Source organism: Cynocephalus volans, chromosome 6 (assembly GCF_027409185.1).
Source record: "Cynocephalus volans isolate mCynVol1 chromosome 6, mCynVol1.pri, whole genome shotgun sequence".
In the NCBI taxonomy this organism is placed as follows: Eukaryota; Metazoa; Chordata; class Mammalia; order Dermoptera; family Cynocephalidae; genus Cynocephalus; species Cynocephalus volans.
In genome coordinates this window covers 115,066,050-115,090,111 of record NC_084465.1, presented here as the reverse complement: position 1 = coordinate 115,090,111, position 24,062 = coordinate 115,066,050, and the positions used below count along the sequence as shown (strand labels likewise).

Below are 24,062 nucleotides of genomic sequence, written 5' to 3'. Positions count from 1 at the left end.
AGGTACTACCATTACTGGACTTGAAGAAGGACATGCAGACAGGCAACAGAGCATCCTAAGCACTGGGTAGCACCAGACTGACTGGTTTCTAATCCAAGTTCTTCCCCTTCCTTGCTGTGTGACCTTGGGTAAGTTGCTTTGCCTCTCTGAGCCACGCAGCATTGTTGTTGCACAGGGTAGGAAATCCCAAGAGCTATCACCTGTGGAGAAACTCAACAGTGGCAGGTGCTCAGTAAGCACTAGTGAAAACTGACCCCAGGCGAAACCATGATTTCCAGACCACCCATCTGGACAGGCCTCAACTTTCCTTTATTTACTTTTTCCTTTTGCATCTTCCTTTCTTATCTTCTCTAGCCATTTCATAAAAAATTTGCCCTTAAATACATGGTCAGGTCACCAATATCCTACTGGTTTAGCTAAGAAACTGTTGTTTCAATTTCCAGAAACTATATTTTGTTGTCATTTCATTCTTATCTTTCACACATTACTGATCGATCTTATAAAAGATGGCAGTTTGTCCTCTGGAAATATCGTGTTCTCTTTCTGGCAAGCTTTGGAGTCCTGAGGTTCAAGCAGGCTACTCCATCTCCCTCCGATAGACCGCCCCCCGCCCACCCGCCCCTTGTTGGGCCTCAGATGGAAAAGTCTACAGCATTTCCGGTTATATTGTGTTTTTTAAAAAATTTAAATCAGCCTTTGGACATTTAATATTTTAAGTTTACTTTAGTTTTTCGAATAGGAAATAGATCCAAATAAATCCTTCAAAAACAAAAACAATATAAAAAAGTATACATTGAAAAGTCACTTGTGCACTCCAGGTGGTTCTTTACTCAGAACCAATATGAGTGTATATTCCTATTTTTACTCTTTCTTAGGGAGAAGGTTACATACTGTACACTTTCTGCCCATTGATTTTTTTTTTTTTTGGCGGGTAGCCAAAGGGTTCAGGGAACTGAACCCTTGACATTGATGTTACGAGGCTATGCTCTAACCAACTGAGCTAATCAGCTAGCCCTTTATTTTTGTACTTAAAATATGGCCATTATTTAAGGACATATAAGGAGTGGAATATAAGCAGCTTGCTCCTTCTTTCTTCCAGCTTTGTGGTGTTCCATTCCATTATGTGGATTCACCATATTTATTCAGTAGTTCCCTACTTATGGGTTTATAGGTTATTTCTAATATTTGCTGTTACACATTATGATACAGTGCATATGTTTGTTTCCTGTCTGTGGAGGGTTTTTTCACAGCAGACTCCTAATAGTGATATTGCTAGCTCAAAGGAAAATGCATTCGTGTTTTTGAGAATGTTGCCAAAATACCCTCCAAAGGGCTGCACTCCTCCCAGCAATGCCATTTCCCAGACAGATCTTGCCAAGAGTGTGTTGTTAGGTTAGAGTGCGGTGCTGATAACATCAAGGTCCAGGGTCTGATCCCTATGCTGGCCAGCTAAAAAAACAAGAATATATTGTTAAACCCCTGGGCTTTTGCCAACCTGACAGATGAGAGAAAATGTTACCTCAGTGGGATATTTGTCATGTAAACTAAATTATGTAGCTATATGCAATGAATGCAACGTGAGCCCCCATATTTGGACAACAGAAGAAATAAGTTGACCCTCATTTTAGTAACCTACTGGAAGTACCATCACTCCACTGGGAGAAACAAGAAACAAGTTCTTTTTTTTTTTTTTTTAAAGATGACTGGTAAGGCCACGCTCTCCCAAATGAGCTAACCAGCCATCCCTATATAGAGATCCGAACCCGTGGCCTTGGTATTATCAGCACCACACTCTCCCAAGTGAGCCAGAGGCCGGCTCTGAAACAAGTTCTTTATTCAAAACTCCTTTGTGATGGGGAGGTCCCTGCCCAGGCTTTCTTTGCCTGCAGGATTCCCTTTGAATCATCTTTATTCCTCAAAGCCCAATGCTTCCTGCCAAGGCTGAGCATTTCACCTGAGTAGATGGGAGTGTCTGATGTCAAGCCTGCCTCTTCATGTTTGGCATTGTACACCCCTTGCCATATTCTAGATTTTCTCAGTAAGCCATGTGGCTGGAAGGGAGATCCATTTTCATTGGGGAGTCATTTTCTTCTAATCCCCTTATTAATTGCTCTGGGAGTCCAAAGCACATTAGAAACTTGCATCACAGAAGAGGTCCTTAACTCAAACTCTATCTACAGTACATTCTTGTACTGTCTTTGTTCTTATACTGGTCTTTAACGACCTGGCTGAGGGACAGAGTAGCCTCGCGGTTAGGAGTGCAGGTTCTGAAGCTCAATTGCCCACATTCAAATCAAGTCTCCTCTTCTCACTAGCTGTGTGATGTTGGGCAAGTTTCCTAACCTCTTTGGCTCTCAGTGCCCTCATCTGACAAGTGGGATAATTATAGTACCTATTTCATAGGAGTAAATGAGTAGTAAATGAGTTGTTATGTGTACCTAGCCTGGAGCCCAGTGCTTGGCACATAGTAAACCCTAACTAGAGGTTAGATCTCATGGTAGTGGTGGTGATGATAATGATGGTGGTGATGGTGGTGATGACAGTGATGGTGGTGATGGCTGGCCATTAGGATCACACTGAGCCCTGCCACTTATGAGCTACATTTTTGTGACCTTGAGCAAGCAGTTTAATCCCTCACCTTGAGTTTGTTTGTTTCTCATTTCTTCACTGGTTTGTACCAATGGGAATAGCACTGTTCATCTAAAGCAAGAGTCAAGGGCCGGCCCATGGCTCACATGGGAGAGTGTTGTGCTGATAATACCAAGGCCACGGGTTCAGATCCCTATATAGGGATGGCCAGTTAGCTCACTTGGGAGAGCGTGGTGCTGACAACACCAAGTCAAGGGTTAAGATCCCCTTACCAGTCATCTTTTTTTTTTAAAAAAAGCAAGAGTCAGCAAACTGTAGCCTGTGGGCAAAATCTGGCCTGCTGCTTGTTTTTGTAAATAAAGTTTTTTTGGAACACAGGCACACCCCATTTCTTTACTTACTGTCTATGGCTGCTTTGGGGCTACAATGGCAGAATTGAGTAGTTGTACCGAGACCTTATGGTCTTATGACCTTATGGCCTACATAGTCAAAAATATTTCCTATCTGGCCCTTTACAGAAAAAGTTTGCTGACCCTTAGTATAAAGGAGTGGTTGTGAAGATGCGGGAGGTGAAGCCCAAACACAGAAGGTGGCTGCAGAGTAGGTGTCTGGTACAGTGGAGCTTCAACAACCAAGCATTTAACTTTCCTGAATTCGTTCCCTGTCTCTTGCCTCCACCCCCACCACTCTCCTCCCACCTGAAAAGGTAAAATAGCAGGAGTAATCACAATATGAGTAGTTTAATAAGGAGTACCATAAAATTATATTTTGCATATCTATTTTTATCATGTACTACACATTTCCATATGCACCAAAGTTACACACGCTTATTAGTCTACAGCAATGGATATAAAAAGCTGTGTCCTGTGGACAGTACTTTATAGGAGTTTTAAGGCTCTTTTTTTTTTTTTTTCTTTAAAAAGATGACTGGTAAGAGGATCTTAACCCTTGACTTGGTGTTGTCAGCACCACGCTCATCCAGTGAGCCAACCAGCCATCCCTGTACGGGATCCAAACCTGTGGTCTTGGTGTTAGCAGCAAACTCTCCCGAGTGAACCACGGGCCAGCCCTTAAGGCTCTTTTTCAAGGATAACTTTGGCACTGATTTTCGTTGCCTGATGACTTCTGAAACTAACAGCCAAGGAAGATGTGACTCCCTTCTAAATGGTAGTGATGAATATTATCTGCATCTGCAGCAAAGTAAAACTGAAGTGTCAGAATCTGCTAACCATTGAAAGCAAATCCTGGGCCGAGCCCGTGGCGCACTTGGTAGAGTGCTGCGCTGGGAGCACGGCGACGCTCCCGCCGCAGGTTCGGATCCTATATAGGACTGACCGGTGCACTCACTGGCTGAGTGCCGGTCATGAAAAAACGACAAAAAAAAAAGTAAATCCTAAGCACAGATAAAACCCTTTCTGAAAGCGTAAATGGGAGAATAGTATTATATTTACAAAAATTCAATGCATTCACTTCTATTTTTCTTTTCCCCAGGCACACATCTATTCTATAAAGTGAAGTGCACATGTATCATTTACATTCGGCCTTATTTATTGCTTCATAGCTGAAGCAGGCAGGTCACCTTGCAAAATGCAGAGGAACACCCCCTTAATTTTGCAAGCGGCATATATTGATATTAATGTCACCTTCTTCCACTTCCTTCCCCGAGTTGTTGTGAGAATAAATGAGATATAGATAGGAAGATACTGAGAGAAGCTAAGTGCTGTAGACAGGAGCAGTGTACTCTGGTTACAGCACTTCCATCCTTGGCAAGAAAGTGCTGTCTCTGCATCAGGCTACCTGGAGGAGAGAGAGGCTCAGTGGTGTGACAACTGGGCCAACCAGTTTTCTAGGGAGTTTAGATAAAAAATGCTCATCATTAGGGCAAATTATCTTCATTGGAAAACAAGCAAATTATTTTCCAATTTAATGAGTAAAGAAGCTTCTAATTAACTCTGGTAGAGAGATTTGCTTTCAAATTTCAGTAGTTAAGCTCTGTATTAATATTTTGTTTTTATGATCCACCTTAATTTTCTTTAACTGTTCTTATTGGTGTAACAGAATTTTATAGATGAAAAGCAAACCTAGAGATGATTCAACCTAACTCTCATTAAAAAAAAAAAAAAAAATAGGAGGAAACTATGGCCCAGAGAGATCTCATGACTTATCCAAGGTCCCATAGCTAGTCAGCTGTCCATCAGGACCAGGTCCCCAGGAGATGTGTGACCAGCGAAAGAAGGGCCGCAGCTTGTCCCTGGGGTCTGCCATGTTCACCCTGGACCAGCTCTGCTTCTGCCTGCTCCTGCTCTGGCTCGGGGAGGGGCCCTGCTGACATCTCTCTTTTCCCAGTGCTGCTTCCACTGCTAGAACACTCTTGTCTGTCAGCAACCCTGGTCTCTGACATGCTTAGTCCCTTCTGGATCTAGGTCTGGCTCCTGGCTCCTGGCTCCTGGCTCTGCTTTGTGTACCTGACTCCCTGGTATATCATCGTCTCTGGCCAGCCTTGGCACCCCCTGGAAATCCTCCAACTGACAGCCAGAACATGTGGTTGAGGGTCTCTGGGCATATCCACTGTAGCTTCTGCCCCAGAGCTTCAGGGACCAGGAGGTCATGACAAAACTGGCCCAACAACCAGATCTCCTGATCCCTAAATCCTAGGCTCTTTTTGTTTGTTTTGTGGTTTTTTTTTTTTTTTAATTGATAAGCTTTATTTTTTAGAGCTTTCAGAAAAATTGAGCAGAAAGTACAGAGAGTTCCCATATACCCCCTGTCCCCATATACTACCTCCCCCACTGTCAACACCCCACTCTACAGTGGTACATTATCCTGGGCTTTTTTTCATCCCTAAATCCTGGGTTCCTTGTCCTGAGGTAAAAAACACACACACACACACACACACACAGAAAATAGTTCTAAGCAGACGCTATGGAGCACGAAGGCTCACATCACTTCATTCTGTCCTGGCTTCCTGTTCTCCTCTGTTAGTCTGCCCCAAGGCAGATGGCCAGTGACTACTCAGCATCAAAGCTCATGCAAGGGATAGCCCTGCCCTGCCCCTCTGTCTCTCTCAGAACCAATTTGAAATTCCCAGAGCTCGAAGTCTGTTTGGCCACAGCTGGGTCAGGGGTCTCTTCCTAGCACCGCATGCTGAGGTTTGGGGCAGAGGATTATGTACAGTCATGGCTGCCCAGGGACCCCACCCAGTAGACAGGAAGGAGAGGAAGAGAGAAGGCGGCAATTTAGGGTATCATTACGAGCTGAGCAGATGACCCAAAAGATATCTCCTGTACCATGATACTGTGCAATTCCATGGTCTCCTATAAATTCTCCAGGCACCTCTTTTCTAAATCTTTTTATATAGTGGACCCAGAGTTTGACCTTTGCCAGAGGTACATCCTCGGGCCTCTGCTCTTCCCTGTATTCTCATTTTTTTGGAAAGAGCATCATTCCTTCAGTTTTATCTCCAGCTGTGACCTCCCTCCAGCCCCCTACTCATATGTAGACCCACTAGAAGCAGCCACATCCAAAGATAAACCTCTTTCCTCTGAGACTTGGTCCCCATCTCTTGCCTCTCACTAAGCTGTCACCAAGCCTTTTTGCTCCTGCTTTCTGACTGCTCTTACTTAATAGAACATGTGGTTGTGGCTTTCTCCCAAATAGCCACTCAGGAGTGAAGTTGGACAGTTTGGAGGATACACTGAGAACATGCAGTGATTCCTATTTTGTATTTTAAAACCAAAGCAATTTACTAATTTTTCATCAAGGATTCCTTTTAAAATGGACACTTCCATAAAAGTTGTGAAAACTGCATTTGGAACAGGATATTTAAAACATTATGATGTCGCTCTGTTGGATGAATGCATACCTTTAAATGTTAGTCTTTTGAGTTTTCTGGGAAAAGCAATAATTCTCTCTGAAATTGCCCATTATGTGAAATGCAGGTGCTTATCACTAATTCACATCTGCACCGTCACCTGTGTGGTGAGTTTGGAGGTTTGGTGTAGCGCATTGATATGCACTCATCAAAGGTTATGTGTATGTGCACAGTAGAAGGCATTTTTGTGGGAGGCATTTTATATAATTCCAAACAATTTAATAGAAGTGTATTTTGACTGGGAAAACTACAGTCCATCAGCCCTTTAAGAGAGCAGATAATGTTCCAGATTAAAGGGCTGGAGTTTTGTTCATTATAGTCAAATAACGTGAGTGTGTGAATTACCATTTTTCTTGCCACTGGTCTATTTCACAAGCATGCCATTTTCCCATTATAATAGTAGGCTACATTTTCTTAAAATCATTTGATTGTGATTGGTCCTGTCTATTCAGTTTGCAAATAAAAAGCTTTCATGGTTATAAACTAGCTCTCCTAAAACAGCCTTAATCTCTGGTTCTGCTTTTGAATTGCTATAGGTCAGACTCTGCGAAAGACTGAGAGAAGCCGGTCCTGCTCACGGGAGAAAAAGGAGGTAAATGTGTCCCTGATGAGGGCTGCTGGGAGGCCACTCTATTTGAAAGGACCTGAGGGATAGGGTGGTGAATCAGTATTCCTGGATCACCTACTCTTTTCTCTGAATCCCAAGCTGGATCTCGGACTAAATGATAGTTGGCAACTAGATTTATCAACCCAGTGTCACTTGTGATCATTTCTTACTGAATGTATCAGTCAGCTTCGTCTGTGTTGCAAATCACTCCAAATTTTAGTGGCTTAAAATAGCACCCATGCATTTAGTTCCCAATTCCATGGGTCAGCAGTTTGGGCTGGGCTTACCTAGGCAGTTCTGCTGACAAGCCAGCTCTGCTGATCTCATGCATCTGCAGTTGATTGCTGGGTCACCTGGGGCCAGCTGAGTGTCAGGTGCCTCAGTTCTCCTCTACATGTTCTCTCATCCTCCAGCAAGCTAGCCAGTTTGTTCGTAGGGTGCTTCAGGGGTTCTAGAGTATGAGAGTGGCAGCTGCAGGACCTCTTGAGTTCCAGGCTCACAACTGGCATGGTGTCACTTCTGCCACTTTCTACCGTTCAGAGCAAGTCACAAGGTCGGCTCAGATTCAAGGGGTGGGGAAACAGGCCTCACTTCTCCATGGGAAAAGCTACAAAATACTGTGGATTCCTGAAATCCACCCCACTGAGCCTACCTGCTCTGTGCCAGGCACCAGGGGGACTGGGACTAAGGATGAGTGAGGCACAGTCCTCAGTCTCAGGTGTGCACTGTAGAGTTGGAAGAGAGATTCAGGAAGATTACTACAATAGTGTGAGAAGTGCCATCATAGAAGGACAGAGAAAGTGGGGTTTGAATGCAGAAACCAAGTCACCAAGCTGCCAGCAGTATCAAGACAGGCTTTGCAGAAAAAGGGATGTGCAGGCTGCCTCTTGAAGGATGAGTAGTAGTTTTCCAGGTCAAGTAAACACTGTGGTCAAAGAGAGTCATGGATAAAGAGAGTTGCAAGATCATGGTGGGAGGTGATAGCGAGGACCCATAGGCTATCGCAGGGCCCTTTTATCAAGTGCTAAGCTCCTAGGAGTTTAAATTGGAGTCTTGTTTTGTGGCAATGGTTGCAGGGGTGTGGGGGCATGAAGGGGTGTGGCTCATGACCAATCTCAACTGATCCTGAAATGCATCAGCACTTATGTACTGGCACTTTTGACTGTAAAGTGACATAATTCCAGGGATGAAAGGGCATTTGCCAGGCTCAGCTGGGCACAGGGGCTCAAAAATGGCAACAAGACTTGGCCTTTCTCTTTCCATGTCCTGACTTTCCCAGCCAGCTCTGAGCAGGTCAGTTGGGGTTGCTCCACAAAGGGCCTCTTGTGCTTCACTGAACTTCCACCCTCTGTCCTGTTGTCACCCTTCTCAGCTGTCACCCGAACAGCCAGTGTGGGTACTGTTCTTTCTTCAGTTGACCTCCCTGGGATGAGGGCTGGGAGATAACTTAGGAACTTTGATGCTGCTGAAAAGATCTAAATGCGGGTCCAAGTGGGCAATCTAGAGGCTGAGCTGGGGTGGATTTCCCACTTCCTCTGGTAAGTACTTTTTCTGAAGGCAGGAGCAGGTGCCCATCTTCCCACAGAGTTCTCCCAGAGGCCTTCGGGTGGAAGAGCGAGAACAGGAGTGAGCACAAGCCCTCAGCCCTCCCTCTTTATGTGACCAAGGGCAGAGACCAGCCCCCAAGCCAAATAGCAGTATCCCATTTATCCATGTTTAGAAATTAGCTGGAGGGCCAGCCTGTGGCTCACTTGGGAGAACGTGGTACTGATAACACAGAGGCCGTGGATTCGGATCCCTATATAGGGATGGCCAGTTAGCTCACTTCAGAGAATGTGGTGCTGACAACACCAAGTCAAGGGTTAAGATCCCCTTACTGGTCATCTTTTTTTTTTTTTTAAATAAAAGAAAAGAAATTAGCTGGGAATTTTTGTGATTGTTGTGTCTTCTTGCCCCCCCCCCTTGTTTATTTGTTAAGACAAGTGAACAGATATGATGTGGGGGGAGGGGAGAGAGGGAGGAGGGAAGAGAAAAGGGTAAAGGGTCATGAAAATTGACTACAATGTATATTGAGAAATTTAAAAAAAATAAATTAGCTGGGAAGTGACAAAGAAGGGCTGTGGGGAACTAGTTCAGATTCTCTTTTATTCTCTCTCTCTCCCCTTGTCATCAGGACTCCCCTAATTACTACTTTCCAGCTACTCCCATCATGCCAGTTGCCTGAGAGCATTCTAGACCATTCCTCTTTGGAAAAGTGCTTGAAGTGAGAGAAAACAGAGAGTGAGGCTGTTTATCACAATACCCAGGTTTAACCCTGAAAGATACTTAAGATGCTTTCAGGCCCTCTGAAAGATGAGGGTGCTGACTCCCTTAGAGCTTTCGCATGGTTAGAAAAGAAAAAGAAAAAGAGTAGGAGGCTGCCAGGACTCTCATGTGATACATCATAACACGTCTTTTCCTCTGACCTCCTCTTTCTGCGTCCCTCCCGCTCTTGTCTGTGAAATCCTGATCTCCTGGCAGTCTGCCTTGTGCAGGATGCCAGCTACAGATCAAGCTATGTCACCATGAAAGCCAAGGAGAAGACGAGCTGTCTCTTTCCCAGAGCTGGTTGGAACACGAAACCAGGGATGCACGTCGCATTCCTTCAGTGGTGAGGCTGTGTGGTCCGGCTCACTCTCTGGCAGGTGAACATGCAGTTTCCACACCATGTCGGGACTTGGCACTTCTCCACGTGGTCGTGGGACAGTACAGCAAAGGGAAGGTGAGGCTGCTCTCAATGAGCTTGCCAGGCCAAGTTCAGCCCAAAGATGTGCTGTATCTGGCCCATACCCTATTACAATTTTTTTTTTTAATTGGGTGTCTATATTTAAGCATTGGGAGATTTCTCCTAAAAATGCAAACTTCTGACTTCTTTGGAAGAATGGAGAATGACAACCCTGACTCCTTTTTTTCTTTTTCTTTTTTCTTTTTATTTCGGTGGCCAGTTAGGGTATCCAAACCTTTGACCTTGGCGTTATCAGCACTATACTGAGTCCTTATTCTTATAAGACGGTAATGGGTAATGGCTGTTATTAGTACGGCTGCCTCCTGCCCACAGCAGCCTGGTAGTGATCAGGTGTGCAGCCACCACATTTGGCTTGCTGGGCCCTGAGTGCTTTACATCAGTGGTTCATAAACTGCTGCACATTAGATGCACCTGGGAACTTTTTAGTATCCCAGCATCCAGGCCTCTTTCTAGACCGGTTGAGTCAGAATCTCTGGGGTTGCACCCCCAGGCATCAGAATGTTTTAATCCCCCAAAGCAGTCCAATGTGCAGCCGTGGGGGAGAACTGTGGACAGTGCTTCGCCTGTGCTAAGTGTCCCTGGCTCTTGACCCAGGTGCTGGCTTGGCCCCCATGGCTCATCAGTCTCCACCCCTCTCACAGATACTACTAGGCACAAATCAAAGAAGAGAATGATGAATATCCAGGGGGTGCCTGGAAGAGGTGGCCTGAACTGAGGCACTGGAAGGGTTACAGTCATCTCTGAAAAGTGTAGCTTTGATGTAGGCTTGAAGTCAGTAGATACTTTCACTTCAGCTGGTAAAAATATTCTCAGCCTTGTCTCTAGCAAGTATTCATGGTTCCTGCCTGTAGAGATTATATAGTGTTTGTGGCCCTTGATTTTGAATTATTAATGATTGTGAAATTGTGGTCATTGTAGTTTACTTAAAAATCATTAGGAAGTAAATTTGTCATACCGTATTTTTTTTTTTTTTTTGGAAAGAAAATTACAGAGGATGAAGAAATTTTTATTCATCACCTAGTCCAACCCTCCAGCGTCCATGCTGGTGCCCAGGGCACTCTGGGGCTCAGGGGCATGGCACTGGGGACACATCCTCCTACTATACAGAGCCACAGCAGCCCTGGTGACTCTATGGATGAGACCCACCATGTGCTGTGAGGACTTTAGTTCAGGTCCTGGAGTCAAGCAGCTCTGCCTCAAATCCCAGCCATGCAACCTTGGACAAGTCTCATGACCCCTCTGCCCTCATCTGATAATGCCTGCTTTGGTACAGATCAAAGGCAGCAGTGTATCAAATTACCTAGCACAGTGTTTGACCCACAGTTAGTGTTCCACAAGTGTTAGTCATCACATCATGCAGTGTATCTAGCGTTTAACAGAGACTAACCAGGAGAAGGCAGAACAGTTGCACCTCTTACTGAAGGGGCCTCCCTCCCTCCAGCTGGACTACAGCTGATTCCTGTCTTCCAGCTTCCTGGCTGTGTGTCCCCGGGCAAGTGGGCCCCAGGTGGGTCAGCCCCCAGGCCCCTATTCTTAACCACTCTGGAGCCTCCTGTAACAATGGATGCCATCTTTTGCAGTTGATTGGAGATTCCAACAAATGCTTTGAACAACACTGTCCTCTGCTGAACTCACTTTGTAAAGGATTGCAAAAGTCATCTAACTCACCCAACTAGAAAATATGAAGCCTTCCCTTTGCACACACACACTGTATAAGTAAGGGTTCTCCAGAGAAAGAGAACCAATAAGATGGATAGATAAGTAGATAGATGGATGGATGGATGACAGGGGATTTATTAGGGGAATTGGCTCACATGATTATAGAGGCTGAGAAGTCTCACAACAAGCCGTCTGCAAGTTGGAGACACTAGGATGCCAGTAGTTGTCCCAATCCAAGTCCAAAAGCCTCAGAACCAGGGAAGTCAATGGTGTACTTCTCTATTTGATGCTGAAGGCCTGAGAGCCTGCATGTAGGGTGGGGTGGGCGGCATTGGTTTAAGTCCTGGAGTCTCAAGACCAGAGAGCCTGGAGTTCTGATGGCCAAGGGCAGGAGGAGAAGGGTGTGTCCCAGCTCCAGAAGAGAAAAAGACCAATCTGCCTTTTCTCTATTTTTATTCTATCCAGGCCCCCAGCCAAACGGCTGGTGCCACCTAAATAGAGCATGTATCTTCCTCACTTAGTCCACTCAGACTCACATGCCAGTCCCCTCTGGAAACACTGTCACAGACACACCCCAAAATAATGCTTTATCAGTTCTCTGGGTGTTCCTTAATCCAGTCAAGTTGACACCTAAAATTAGCCATCACACACACACATGTACACACATGCAGCTTCCTGCTATTAGCAGAGACTTGGTACAAGATTAGAGACTTTCTTCATTGTTCCCAAGCAAAGGAAGAGATAAGGGTCTCAAGGGAACACAGTAAAAGAGGCAGTCCAGGATCCAGGTTGTCTCCAGGGATGAGGTTATTCTGGACAACCCTCCCTGTCACTTCAGTGTGTTATCATGAACACGCTTCCATGCCCCTCCAGGTCTCTGCACTTTGAGGCTATCTTGCTGCTCCTCTCTATGACCTGCTCCTTCTCCAGAATTCCAGTTTGGAGGCCAGAGAGAGTGTCTGATTGGCCTGGCTAATCAATACTCAAAAGTATTTGGGAGATAAAATGCTCCTGACACCAGCCATCAGTTACTGTAATCAATTTCTTTTTTTTTTTTTTTTTTAAAGATGACTGGTAAGGGGGTCTTAACCCTTGACTTGGTGTTGTCAGCACCATGCTCTCCAAGTGAGCTAACCGGCCATACCTATATAGGGAACCAAACCCGTGGCCTTGTTATCAGCACAACACTCTCCCAAGTGAGCCCCAGGCCAGCCCTTGTAATCAATTTCTTAGGTGTCTTGCCAGAAATATTCTACACCTAGGCAACTGTGCAGAACATAGAATATATCTCCTCTACCCATCCACCCCTTCCCTTATTTAACATGATAGCACGTGATGTGCATTGTTTTATTCCTGGCTTGTTTTGTTTTTCCACTTAACATCCTGTCTTGAGGAGCATTCCAAAGCAAGACATGTGGACAGATCTCATTCTTTTTATGGCTGCGTGGTACTCCATTGTGGAAGTACAGGAATGTAATCCTTTATTCAAAACCCTGGGGCCAAATATATTTCATTTTTTTAGAGCTAGAAAATAATACCCCAGTAGGGCCTAGAGAAGCACCTATAATCAATATTTATATAATAAGTCATGTGGCACTTAATGACGGGGATACATTCTAAAAAATGCATCATGAGGCAGTTTCGTCATTGTGCAAACATCATAGAGTATATTTACACAGACCTAGATGGCATAGCCTACTACGTACCTAGGCTATATGGTGTAGCCATTATAATCTTATGGGACCATCGTTGTATATGTGGTCCATCATTGACCAAAATGTCGTTATGTGGCACATAACAGTATGTGCAATAAAATATGAATATTCACACTAAATGGGATAAATAAAGGCTATACATTTCATGTCAGTTCAGATCACATTTTGCTACTAAATAATTGCATAAATGTATTACTAGTCTTTTGCTACTATGAGAATACTCCACAGAATATTCTGGAGCAGACATTTCTGTGCATGCGTGCAGGATTAGCCAAAGGTTAAATTCTTTTTTTTTTTTTCTTTCACATTTACTGGTCTATTATGAAGGATAAAACAAAGGATACAGATGAACAGCAGAATGAAGAGATGGCAAGGGACAGGGGTTGCGGAGCTTCCATGCCCTCTCTGGGTGTGCCACCCTCCCATCACCTCCATATGTTCAACAGCCTGGAAGCTCCCAAAGACTAAATTCTTAAAAGTAGAATTGATGGATCAAAGGGTATGTGCTTGATTTAAATTAACGTTTCCAATTCATGTCCTAACCGTACGTGAGAGGGACAGAGCTTTTTCTTCCAGGCCATCTCACAGAATGCTGGCCAGACTTAAGTGTGGCCGTCCTTGGCTGAGGTAGCCACATGAGAGCCATTCATGGGACATCCCTATAGTTCCCTAGTCCACGTGTCTCATACAGGGTGCCGGCAGGGCTGTTACTTGAGAAGGAATTGTGGCATGTTCAGTGCCTCGAATTTGGAAAGACATCCCACATGGCCCTGTGCTCAGAGCACCTGTCTTGGCTGATTGCAGGAGGCTGGTAGGACTGGTGACTCCTACTGTAAGTTCCAGACTCCACTAGCAAGCAAATAGTAGACACCCTTCCTTGGTTCAGTTCTCAGTGTTCCTGCAATTTCAGCCTTCTGGGGAATCAAGAGCTGCCATATTTACAGATCTCAATTGCTTTGTTTAAAATCTTTTTTAAAAAGGAAGAAAGGAAAAAGAAAATGTAAGCCAATGGTGCTGCATTTCCAAGAGCTGCAGCTGACATTCCAAATCTGCACTTTTACCGGAATGAAACCTTTTAGTTCATATTTCTGGGCAGAGAAGAGCTAAATCTATTTTAGACCCAACTGCCAAGTGCATTCCCAGTTGTGGAATTATTGTTGTCAGTCTTTCTGCTTCTTGAGGTCTTGGTCTCTGCAGCTTTGAGAACTTGGAGACTGGAGCCCCTGGTGACATTGACAACTGATTTATGCAGGTCAAGTAAGTTCCACAGCAGGATTAGCAGCAGTGCAGCAAGGTAGTTGAGCCTGTGAACCCTGGAACCAAACAGCCTGGATTTCTGGGCTAGTTCCACCACTCAGGCAAGTGACTTACCCTCTCTGTGACTCGACTTCCCCTTCTGTAAGGTAGGGGTAAAATAAAACCTGCTTCATAGAGTTGTGGTAAGGATTCAGTGAGTTCACACATGTAAAGTGCTTAGAATGTGTCTGGCACATACTAGGAACTCAATAAGTGTTGAGAACTGCAGGGGCGAAGTAGCCTGTTTAAAAAGCTAATCCCTTCATCTTCAGAGGTGGAGGAGAAATCTTGCCAAGAAAGAGGAGGACACGGATTGGGCCAGGGTTCCTCACCGTTTGGTGCAATCGAAGAATAGCCCGTAATCTTTCCCCTTCAGAGCGACCTTGCATCTGAATCCCCAGCCTGCCCCAAGACCCCTGCAATCAGGCTGAGAGCTGCAGGAGATGTGTCCACAAACACAGCACCCAGAACCCAAGTTTAACAACAGCAAGGCCAAGACTCAAGCCTTGAAAAGCAAAGAGAATCAATTTCTGATAAAATGCCAGGAAAGAGATTGACATGTCTAAAATCTTCCTGGTATCAGCTTAGCTTCCAGCACAAGATTAAACTCTAGGAAAAAAAAAACATCAGAGAGCTGCAATTTGTGACCAGAAAGAGATAATGTTGACAGCTTCCCTTCCCGAGTCTGTTTTGGATAAGCAGTGTGCCCTTCAACAGAGCATCATCAACATTTTCTGTATTCTCAGATCTCAGGCATGAAATTGCCTTTAAAGTGTCTGTCTCCCTTTATCTCTTCCCTCCACCCCCCAAAATCACTTTATGAAATATGGAGTATGATTAGAAAAGAGAATGGTACTATCTAAGAGAAGGAGCTTCCTGGAAGTGACTCAAGAAAAGTATGTCTCCAGAGTAAAAACTGCCCCATAAGAACTGTCCCCCAGCCTGGTGACACCTCTGGAGGAGCAGGGCAAGGGCCATGAAAGTGCCAGACCATGTGAGCTCTAGTCCTGGCTGCCAGCACTCACCGTGAGCATACTAGCTCCTCGCAGTCTGGGCCTCTGAGTCCTCTGTGGACCCCCAAGTTTGACAAGAGCCAGTGGTTCTGGGACTTCAACTTTGTTAAGGTCAAAGTCCATGTCTCTCAGACTCTGGTCAAGTGATAGAAGCTCTCCTCAAACAAGCTGCAGCAAAAAATGGAATTTGGTGGCTCACCTTGCTGAAAAGTTCAGGCATGGACAGCATCAGGCATTTCTGGATCCAGGTACTCTGATTCAGTCCCTCTTGACTCTGCCTTTCCCCATGGTGGGTCCGTTCTTCAGCATGCTGGTCCCTTTCTGTGGAAAGAGGCTACCAGCAGCCCCAGGCTTACAGCATAGAGGCCAGATAGCATAGGGGGAAAAGCACAGGCCCTAGAGCCAGACGGCCTGGGGAGGGGTTCTGGCTCTTCACTTACTCAGGCAACTTACCCACCTCTGAGCCTCGGTATCTTCACATGTGGAATGGGGTGAGTAGCAGCACCCACCTCATCGGGTCGCCAGAGCTGCCTAGAACAGTGCCTGACACATAGTAAGCCCCGAGTAAGTGGCAGGTGCCTCCTCTTCCTCCTCTCCCCCTTCTCCTTCCTGCCAGCAACCACAGCGAAAAAGGGAACACCTCTCCAAGAGTAACAGTCCAGTCAGCTCCCCAAACTGAGACGCACCAGCCCATCTAGGGTTGTGCACCCATCCTGGAGAGATGCGTGGGGTGGGGTCAATCCCATGTTAAACACATGGATGGAAGGGATGCTTTTCCAAAGGAAAATCAGGATACTGGTGCCAGAAAAAGAGGAAAAGGATAGACGGTGAGCAAAAACCAACAGCTGTTCACTGCATGGCCACTGTGTAGTGGGAGTGAAACTGACAGAGTGATTGTTAAAGGTCGATTTCGCGTCCATCATCTTACTCACTCTTGCAATACCTTGGTGAGTATGCAATATTACCCTCATCTTGCCTGTAAGGAAATCTAGGCTCAGAGCAGTGAGACGACCTGCCCTAGGTAACACAGCAATACAGGGCTGGGCTGATACCTGTGTTCTGAGCACCGTGGTAGAATGGCAATAGTATGCCCCTTTCCCTCCTCTGTCTCAGGAGCCTGCTGCCAGTTCATAGCTACACAGGAGGACCCCGTACTCCTGTGACCACAGGGCTGGGCAGCTGAATAAGAAGGCAGAGACAGCACCTGCCAGATAGATGTGAGCCTCAGTTTCCTCACCTACAAATGGAGATGGTCTCATACTCACCTCCCCCAATTCAATGCAATTAGCAATGACTGGATTCCAAGTAGAGGCAACTGAAGAGATTATGTGCCCCCCCCCCACTATATAATTCAAAACAAAACCATAAAATAAGTGTACAGAACTTCAACAAAGTTCTGGACTTCTTTTTCCAGGATGACTACTTTGACACTTTTTTTTCTTTTTAAATATAGAAACTTAAACTCTTTCAAAAAATATTCCTTGAGCCACTCATGCTTTGTTGATGCCCTGGAAGATGTTTGGCGCAAAAGAGATGGAATGGCAGAGTGGTCCAGGGCAGGACGGGGGTCTGAGTTGGACCGGCTAGGTGTGCTTCCTGGCTCCACCACTTAATAGCTATGTTTCTTTGGCAAGTTACATAATCTCTGTGTGCCCCAGTTTCCTCACCTGTAGAATGGAGCTGAAAATATAGTACTGCCTCACGGAGTTGTTGAGAGAATTAAAAGAATAAGACGTGCAGTACTTAGAGCCATACCTGTAAGTGCTGTTGGAGTTTTGCTGTTATCATTCATTGACTCTCTCTACTGGGTCCTGTCCACTCCATGTACCATCAGCTGGGGTGGCTGGCGTTGGGGCAGGGCTGGTGTAGTTCACACCTGCAGGCACCCACTGCAGTGGGGCTTGCTTTAGACATTTTTAATTCCTTTCTGATTCCAGAACTAATGCATACTGATTGCAGAGAAATTAGAAAATACAGAAAAATTATTATTTTTAAAAGTATTCATTATCGTACCACCTAGATAATAACTATTACAGATGCTCCTCGACTTACAATTGGGTTATATCCCAATAAACCCATCATAACTTGAAAATATCATGTTGAAAATGCATTTAATACACCTAATCTACTGATCATCATAGCTTAGCCTAGTCTTCGCTAACATGCCCAGAACACTTATATCAGCCTACATTTGGCAAACCCATCTAACACAAAGCCTATTTTTAAATAAAATGTTGAGTATTTCATGTAATTTATTGAATACTGTACTAAAAGTGAAAAACAGAATGGTTGTCTGGGTATTCAAAGTACAATTTCTACTGAAAGCATATGGCTTTCATATTCAAGTCGAAAAACTTGGTAAGTTGGTGATAGAGTTTGGATATGTTGTCCCTGCCAAAGCTCATGTTGAAATTTGATCCCCAACGTGGCAGTATTGGGAGTTGTTTAGTTCATGGAGAGTGGATCTCATGAATACATTAATGCCCTGAGGGGAGGAAGGGGGTAGTGAGTGAGTTCTCGCTCTGTTAGTTCCTGCGAGAACTGGATTTTTTTAAAAGAACCCTGGCACCTCTCCTCTCTCTCTCTTTCTTCCTCTCACCATGTGATCTTTCACCTGCTTGCTGTCTGCCACTTTCTGCCATGAGTAGAAGCAGCCTGAGGCCTGCGTTAGATGCAGGGGTCCCAGAATTGTGAACCAAATAAACCTCTTTTCTTTATAAATTACCCAGTTTCAGGTATTCTATTACAAAAACAGACTAATACCGTTGGAGAGTATCTGTTTTTATATTTCCTTCTACCTTTTTTCTGTGCAACTATATATACGAGGGTACTTCAAAAAGTTCATGAAAAAATAGAATCTAAAGATAATATGAATCTTTCCATGAACTTTTTGAAGTACCCTCATATTTCAGAATTAGGTTCATACTAAGGGGCAATTAAATATGCCCACCTTCCATTATTCTTATAAAATTTTTTGTTTATGGAGGTAGAACTTATGTACAGTAAAGTGCATAATCTGAAGTGTATGGTTTTATGAAATTTTATATATGAATACACCTGTGTTAACTCTACCCACATCAAACATTAAAACATTCCTAGGACCCCAGGAAGCCTTCACATATCCCCTCCTAGTTAATATACTTCTCTAATGGTAACTACTATCTTGATTCTAACAGCATAGATAAGTTTTGCCTGTTTGAACTTCATGTAAATGGAATCACAGAATAAGTACTTTTTGTGTCTTATTTTTTTGCTAAATGTATCTGTGAGATTCATCCATGTTTTTGAATGTATCAGCAGTTCATTCTTTATCTCGGTGGTATAGACTTTCAATTATTCTTAGAAAAAATTATAAAATAATTTGAATTCATTATCATCACTAAAAAATTTTCAAGTTTGCACATTAAATAAAAATCCCCCTTCAAATTAACCACTGTAATCAATTGGATGTTTATCTTTGTAGAGCTTTTTCTATTTGAACAACTCTATTCATTGTTTCAGTCAGAAGTGCATTTGGCTGCAAATAACAGAAAATGCAATTAACAGTGGCCTAAACTAGGGGTCAGCAATTTTTTTCTATAAAGGTCCAGATAATAAATATTTTAGCCTTTGTGGGTTACACCATTGTACTAGTCCACTTTTATGTTGCTATAACACAATACCTGAGACTGGGTGATTTATAAAGAAAAGAGGTTTATTTTGCCCAGGATTCTGGGGCAGCTGCATCTGGCACAGGCCTCATGCTGCTTCCACTGATGTCTACAAGTGGAAGGGGAGCCAGAGTGTGCAAGGGTGTCACATGTGAAGAGAGGAAGCAAGAGACAGGGAGGGAGGCACCATGCTCTTTTTGAAAACCAGCTCTTGCAGGAACTGATAGAGTGAGAACTCACCCCCAAGGAAGGGCTTTAATCTATTCACAAGGGATTCACCCCCATGACCCAAATACCTCCCACTAGGTCCTACCTCCTAACAGGACCACAATATGGATTAAATTCCAGCATGAGTTTTGGTGGGGACAGATATCCAAACGATAACAGTCTCTGTCACAACTACTTAACCGTGCCATTGAGCACAAAAGCAGCCATAGTCAATATCTAAATGAATGAGTGTGGCTGTGTTCCAATAAAACTTTACTGATGGAAACAGGTGGCTGGCCTGATTTGGCCTGTGACTGTAATTTTCTGACCCTTAGCCTAAATAATAAGGATTTGTTTGTCTCCCGTGGCAAGAAATCTGGAAATAGCCTCATGAGAAAAACACAATTTACACTTCCACCAAAAATATTTGTGAAAGTCTGTCTCTCTAAAACCTTGCCAATAGTGAATATTAATAGCCTTTTATATTTTTGTCAGTCCTCTTTGTCCTTATTCCTGTGTTTTCAGTAAATGCCTCAGCCTTATCTTCTAATCACTAATTTTCTCTATATCTGTATTCTGCCCTTCAGCATCTTTTGTTTTTTTTCATTTTGATGATTAAATCTTTTATTTGTGATTTCTAATTAGTTCTTTTCCATAATAGGCTGTTCTTGTTTGATGGATGCAATGTCTTCTCTTCTCCCTCTAATAATATTAAATATATTCCAGATGTCTCTGCTTGCATTGTTATCTCTGTTTCTTTGGTTGTTATTTCTTATATTTATTAAATTGGCTCCTCTCTTTCATGGTGTTGGTTTGCCTGGAATGTTTGGTGATTTGTAGAGACGTGCCCTTCTGTGTACTATGATTTCCTGTTTCTTCTCTGTAGATGCTGTTTTTTGTTTGGTTTTGTTTTTTATCTCTAGTTTCCGCTAGTGATTGTGGGCAGAGGGGCAGAATTCTGCAAGATGTGTGATTCTAATAGTTTGTCTTCTGAGCACAGGGTCTCCCTTTTCCTTCTGGCTATATCCTGTCCTTCTGTCTCACAACCCGCAGTCATAGCTAGCAACCCACCGTCACAGCTCCTGAAGGTTGGGTGGATCAAAGGGCCACCTCCTGCTATCCCCATGGGAGTTCTCAGTCAATTCTGACCCTTGGCCTGGAGCCTTCTCCTCTCTCTCCCTGGAGAATGTGCTGCCTCTGGGTTTGGAGCAGCCCAGGACAACCTTCTCCTTTTGCGGCAGTCCTTCCTCGCTTCAATTTTGGCCTCAGTTTCTTTTCATTAATCCAGTTCTGCCTGCTATCCATTTCTCAGGGATTTCTCAACATTTTTAATCTGCCAGTGACACCCTCTTTATTTTTCCATGCTGTCATGGAGTTGAAATGATGTCATTTCTGTGAACTTGGGTAGGAGAGGCTGATGTGTATACTCACTCTTGGTCTCCCAGCTTGATTCATTCTCAGGGTAACTTCCTGTTAGGGTGTTCACCTTCCTGATCATTGTCATCTAGACAAGTTCATATTTCTCTAAAAATGCATCATCTTGGAACCAAATGGAATATTCCATCTATGAACTGATCAGTGCAGAATGCAGGGGTGGAGTGCATTTTCTAATAAGAACTGGGCTTAAATGATATATCTGCTCTATACTACCTTGATCAAGTCTTTTCACCTCTTTAAGCCTCAACATCCTTCCCTGTCACGTGGGATAGTGACAATAATAGCTGCCTCATAGGGTCAACGAGAGCGTCAGTTGAAACAGCGGATGCCAAATGTTCAGCATGGGCCTGGCACACAGTAGGTGCTGAAACATGTTAGTGCCCTTCCTCTCTCTTAGTCCAAGCATATATTTCTAATACACTCATTGTGTGTGCTGTGGCAGTGGTAGTTTTTGGCAACCACACCATACTGTTAGCTCATACTGAGCCCATCAGCCAAAAGCCCTGTTTTCTGTCTCATGGACTTTTTTGAAGCTACTCTTCCCTCCCATGGCCTCCCCCTGTATAGGACCTTTGCCTTGGCAGTGACGTGTTCTATCAAGCTGTACTTGATCCATCTCTAGCCGGTAGAAATTGACCTGAACCCAGATGCCGTCATCCAGTTTATTCCATGTGCCTCCCATCTGAATTCATCCACAGACTTAATAAACAGACTTCAACAGCCAGATCCAGCTATTGATAAAATTATGACCTGGGATAGGATCAAGGACAGAAGCCCATGGCATGCACCCTTCCCCAGAAGAGTAATTTAGATGACTGGGCAAGATGATTAATTTGTCCAGTTCCTGTAATAGGATGTCCTTGTGGCTTGATTATGATAATATTAGCAACCATGTATTGGTTTTTCATATATTGCTTTTATTTCTTCTAGCAGCTCTGCAAAGTAAGTATTTGTATTACTTAGACTTGGTTAAAAAAAATAAACTCAATCTAGTTTTAGCAGATGGGGAACTATATTACCTCCTCACGAGGCTCTGAAGAGGGCATGCTTCCCAGAAGCCAAGGACTAGGATGTACCTGGGTGTCAAGATCAGATGAACCCCTCTCGGGTCCCAGGAAGTCCTCTTGCTACAGCATTTATTTCTCTCTGCTTCTGTGTTGTTCTTTTCGCTTGGAGCAAACCAGCTTTCTGTCTTTCTCACCCCACCAGCAACTCCTGAGTTCACTTACCCCTTTCAGCAGAGTAGCCAGATGCTCCCTAAACCTTTTAATCCAAATTCCCCAGGAAGATTGGCCCCTTGGTTCAGGTGCCTGTTCCTGGTCTAGCCACCTGCGGTCAACAGTAGGGCCACACTGTCCCAACACAGCTTCTAGGAATCTCAGTGTTGTAACCTTGTGGCTCATGGGGCAGGGTGACATCCAGAGCCCAGCTGCACAATGTACAAATAAAAGTGAGGCCCAAAGTGACACAGCTAATAAGGAAAATAACCAGGGCTTGATCCCAATTTTGTGCTACTGAAGCTCACCGTTGCTAATGCTCTGCTCCTTACGCTGGGCCATCTCTCCCAGGGTGGCTTCGGTTGTGGTGTTGGTGAGGGCTGGCCAGTGACTCAGGCCAGGAAGCCCAGGGACCCACCATGTGTCATCACCATGGTCCAGTACCCCACCAGGGCTCTGAGATTTTGGGCTGGTTTGCTCTTTTCTTTGGCAACTCTGCAGTCACCTCTGTCCTAGCCATCTCAGGATTCACAGTTTCACGGAGGGACCTGACACTTTGGATTCCAATACAGCTAGGTTCAAATGCTAGCTCTGCCATTTATGACTGGGTGACTCTCTGTGCATCAGTTTCCTTAACTGTAAAATGAGCATAATAACTACTTTATCAGTTGTCACAATGATTCAATGAGATAATAAGTGTAAACCATTCAGCATAAAAAATTACTCAACACAGAGCATTCAGTACTCTAAATAGTAGCAGTTTATTTACTATAAAACAGTGAGGAAAGTACAGGAGTCCAGGAGAGGAAGCCTTTAATTCAGCCAACATGGCAGGGATTGGAGGTGGATTGGCCAGGGCTTCAAGGAGGAAGTGACACTGAAGCTTGAATAATGGATTGGAGGATTAGGGTAGGGACACAGCAGTTAAGAACAGAGGTGGGTACATGAGCATCTACAGGTGTTTGAGGACCAGCATGTAGTTCACTGCTATAGAAGCAGAGGATAGGCATTAGGAGCACACGGGCATTGCTGAGGCTGCCAGTGTAGACTGGGACCCAACAGAGAAGACTTTGTGTGATCATTCATTCATTCATTCGGTTGGCAAATATTTTTCAAGTACCTGCTGTGGCAGGCACTAGCCTGGGCCCTGAAGACCCAGCAGTGAACAACACAGACCCGAATCCACACCTTCATGGAGTGTATGTCCTAGTGGTCAGAGGCAGACACTAAACAAATAAATAAAATATAAAGGGTGTCAGAGAAAAAAATAAAGCAAGGAAGGGGCCTGGGAGGGCAGGGAGGGTGGTTACACTGAGGATGTGTGCAGAGAATAAAGGAAGTGAGAGGCAGCCTCACAGATTTCTAACAAAGCATTCAGCAGAAGGAACAGAAAGGGCAAAAGCCCTGGGGCAGGGGACATCTGTTAGAGGGACTTGTGGCTGTGTGTAATGGCTTGGGCTTTTACTCAGAGGAAAGTGAGAGCCATGGGATCATTGTGAGCAGAGGAAGCCATGATCTGACAGCTTTTAACAAGATGTGCTCCCCAGCTATGTACAGAGAATAGGCCGTGGGTCAAGTGCAGAAGCAGGGAGACCAGGCAGGGGCTGCTGCAGAAACCGTGGCAGATGATGCTGGGTTGGACTGGGGGTTGCAGTGGTGGTGCAGAGAAGGCGCCGGATCCTGGGTATTGTGAAGGCAGAGCCAGCTGGATTTGTTGTTGGATCAGGTAAGGGTGGGAGAGAGAATCAAAACAAGGAGGACTTTAAGTCTTGGTCTGAGCAATCAGAAAGATGGATTTGTCATCTCCTGAGATGGGAAAGAGAGTGAGAGCGGACTTTAGGGGGAACATCAGGAATTCAGATAAAAACCTGTGAAGACCTTGAGTAAGCAGCTGGATATGAGAATCTGGAGTTCAGGGGTGGAAAGCCGTGTTAAGCTGAGTCTGTTTGGAGTATGGGACCATTGATGATTTTTTTCCTTTTTTGAGGAGGGAGGGAGGGTGGGCTGAGGTCATTA

At 44.5% G+C, this 24,062-nt stretch overlaps 1 protein-coding gene across 1 annotated transcript in view; it reads left to right on the top strand.

Moving 5' to 3' along the window:
- The window catches only part of KATNIP (katanin interacting protein), a 180,719-nt gene that overhangs the window by 10,550 nt on the left and 146,107 nt on the right, over nucleotides 1-24,062 (top strand). The window contains exon 2 of the mRNA XM_063100158.1: nucleotides 6,997-7,052. Coding sequence (XP_062956228.1) covers nucleotides 6,997-7,052 — 56 coding nt within the window. The remainder of the gene's footprint in view (nucleotides 1-6,996; nucleotides 7,053-24,062) is intronic.